The sequence below is a fragment of the Lipotes vexillifer genome, unplaced genomic scaffold (genome assembly GCF_000442215.2).
Source record: "Lipotes vexillifer unplaced genomic scaffold, Lipotes_vexillifer_v1.1 scaffold858, whole genome shotgun sequence".
Taxonomy (NCBI): Eukaryota; Metazoa; Chordata; class Mammalia; order Artiodactyla; family Lipotidae; genus Lipotes; species Lipotes vexillifer.
In genome coordinates, this window is record NW_006788467.1 from 716,438 (window position 1) to 719,822 (window position 3,385).

The following is a 3,385-nucleotide window of genomic DNA, read 5'->3' on the forward strand; positions in this document are numbered from 1 at the left end:
CAGGAATTTTGTCATTCAGACACCTCCTTGCTGGGCTTCCCTGGTGGCGCAGTGGTTGAGAGTCCGCCTGCCGATGCAGGGGACACGGGTTCGGGCCCCGGTCCGGGAAGATCCCACATGCCGCAGAGTAGCTGGGCCCGTGAGCCACGGCCGCTGAGCCTGGGCGTCTGGAGCCTGTGCTCCGCAACGGGAGAGGCCACAACAGTGAGAGGCCCACGTACCACAAAACAAAACAAAAAAAAAACAAAAACAGACACCTCCTTGGTCCTCCCCTGGATAACAGGATTGTTTGTTACGGGGCAGACAGCTCCCATAAGTGAAGAGGATATCGGCGTATTTGATTCTAGCAGGACTAAGCCCAGGGTTGAGAATCCACCTATTCACGAAGAGAAGGAAGCTTCTCTTGTGGATCCTGTGTTCTGTGTGGGCATTGTCCCGAGGAATCAACCAGCTCTGGATGTAGTTAGGGAGCCCAAAGCAGGAGAGGTGGTTTCCATGGAAAACAAGGAAAATTAGCAAAACCTATAGACCCTCCACTGAATAATGTTGTGTTTAGGGTACTCGGTTTAGTAAGTTTGTCTGCTTCTCTTCACACACAGACTCCACCCCCGACCCTACCCTCAAGCAGACAAAACGGGCAAAACAAACAAACCCCACAGAAAACAAAAGTGCGAAGCTGTCAGATTTGGTGTAGGGTAAGTTTATGTGTATATTGTCTTCACTGCATGCAGGCACTGGTCTTAACATGTTTAAACTCACTTAATCCTCAACAGCAGCACCGGGCAGTAGGGGCTCTTTGCCACTTTGCAGTAAGGAAGACGTTCGGAGAGAAACCAGCATCATCTCTGAGTCCCTGGAGCTGCTTTGCCACATAGAAGTGAATCCTCACTCTGTTGCTCTTCCCTCTCTTTCAGTTTCCCCGGCAAGCACATCCCCCAAGATGGCAGAGGAGAGCCCCAGTACCAGCGACTGCGTGTCCTTCAGCGTGCTCACCTGGGACCAGGTGAGCCGGCTGCATGAGGTCCTGACCGAGGTCGTACCCATCCACGGACGAGGCAACTTCCCCACCTTGGAGATCACGCTGAAGGACATCGTGCAGACGGTCCGCGGCCGGCTGGAGGAGGCGGGCATCAAAGTGCAGGACGTCCGGCTGAACGGCTCCGCGGCCGGCCACGTCTTGGTCAAAGACAACGGGTTGGGTTGCAAAGACCTGGACCTCATCTTTCACGTGGCTCTGCCCACGGAGGCCGAGTTTCAGCTGGTCAGGGATGTGGTTCTGTGCTCCCTCCTGAACTTCCTGCCAGAGGGCGTGAACAAGCTGAGGATCAGCCCAGTCACTCTGAAGGAGGCGTACGTCCAGAAGCTGGTGAAGGTGCGCACGGACACTGACCGCTGGAGTCTCATCTCCCTCTCCAACAAGAACGGGCGGAACGTGGAGCTGAAATTCGTGGACTCCATCCGGCGTCAGTTCGAGTTCAGTGTGGACTCTTTCCAGATCATCCTGGACTCCCTGCTCTTCTTCTATGACTGCTCCAGCCACCCCGTCTCGGAGCACCTGCACCCCACTGTCATCGGGGAGAGCGTGTACGGGGACTTCGAGGAAGCCTTGGACCACCTGCAGAACAGACTCATCGCCACCAAGAACCCCGAGGAGATCCGGGGCGGGGGGCTGCTCAAGTACAGCAACCTCCTGGTGCGGGACTTCAGGCCCACCGACCAGGACGAGATCAAGACCCTGGAGCGCTACATGTGTTCCCGGTTCTTCATCGACTTCCCCGACATCCTCGAGCAGCAGAGGAAGCTGGAGACCTACCTGCAGAACCACTTCGCTGAGGAGGAGAGGAGCAAGTACGACTACCTCATGACCCTGCGCAGGGTGGTCAACGAGAGCACCGTGTGCCTCATGGGCCACGAGCGCAGGCAGACCCTGAACCTCATCTCGCTGCTGGCCCTGCGCGTGCTGGCCGAGCAGAACATCATCCCCAACGCCACCACCGTCACCTGTTACTACCAGCCCGCGCCGTACGTCAGTGACGGCAACTTCAACAATTACTACGTGGCCCACCCTCCGGTCACCTACAGCCAGCCCTACCCCACCTGGCTGCCCTGTAACTAACCTTGAGACCCGAGGGTTTCCGCAGGGGGAACCCCCGTAGGGCGAGGGCTCTCAGGTAGGGGAGCCTCCTTCTAGATGTAGATGTTTGGCTTTTAAAGGGGAACTCAGCCCTGATTCTGCTTTTTTTTTTTTTTCTTTGTGTGCCCATTGGAATGGGTCTCCAGTATATCATGAGCCAACCCTAAAGGGACCTGTTATTCCAGTGCCACTTTGGAAAATGCTATAGGAACTATGACCTATCCACATCTTTCCAAGACAGACACTAACATGCCGTGTTCCAAACATCGGCACGGGGACGTCTGAGCTCCGTGCGGTCGTTGAGATTGGGAAACACGTGGGCAGTGTAGAAGTCTCCAGCTGCTGGGCTTCTCGCTGGAGCCTAGGGTAGGGGATGTCGGCCCTCACTTGGAATCCTCAGCACTTACGTGAAAGTTGTGCGGATGGTCTATTTTCTTGTGTCAATTTTAGTCCCGCAGAAAATGGCAAACATGAGGGTGCTCTTGTGGCTTAGTTTTTGTTCAAGGGACTAAATTGCTTATGTTTATTCTCTGTCAGCAGAGCTGAGGATTTCTCTCCTCAATAAACCAAAGCCAATAGCTGGAGAATTACGATCTGGTTGGAAGTGGTTTATGGTTTAGATGCTGTGCTATCACGAGGAGTTGTGAGATATTGCTGAGAAAAAAAAAAAAAAAAGACCTTTTCTTGAAATGTAACTTGAAAACAAAATAAACTGTGCAACATAATGTTCAGTAGAATTGTGGTGGGGGATTGTAAATAGGAAACGTGAATGTTCAATTTTTCTTTTCTTTAAAGTGAGGAATTCTTATTGAATGACACTTTTTTGTTTCCCTCATCAGCTCGTCACTTTTTTTTTTGCTCTTCCCAAGACTAAGGATTGTGCCGAGTCTAGAGTCATTGCCGTAACTGATGTGAGGGTCTTCCCATGTTTTAATCGGAAACCCATTTTGGTCACATTCCAAGTATGACTGGCTGTTTTTTCTGGAGTACTTTGGCTGATTTCCGTTTTTGTTTTTTCAAAAATAGTGGTTTCCTTCTCCAGGCTTTTTGGACAGCAAACAAATCCAGGGATTTCAGTAGATCCGAGTGACCTGTGGAATGGTCCGCGCCTGCGGGCAGAGTTCTCTGGTTTAAAATTGCTTTAGATTCGCACCTGCTGTCCCTGTGCTGCGTGTGAGGTGGGCGCTCCTTCCATCAGTGGGGCCTGGTGTGTGTCCGAGCCCCCGAGGCATCCTCAAGAGGATTCCTGCT

The 3,385-nt window shown here is 52.6% G+C and overlaps 1 protein-coding gene across 1 annotated transcript in view; it reads left to right on the forward strand.

Moving 5' to 3' along the window:
- Positions 1-2,859, forward strand: part of TENT5C (terminal nucleotidyltransferase 5C) — an 18,541-nt gene extending 15,682 nt beyond the window's left edge. The window contains exon 2 of the mRNA XM_007461626.1: positions 915-2,859. Coding sequence (XP_007461688.1) covers positions 941-2,116 — 1,176 coding nt within the window. The 5' untranslated portion in view covers positions 915-940 and the 3' untranslated portion in view covers positions 2,117-2,859. The remainder of the gene's footprint in view (positions 1-914) is intronic.
- The last annotated feature ends 526 nt before the right edge of the window (positions 2,860-3,385 follow it).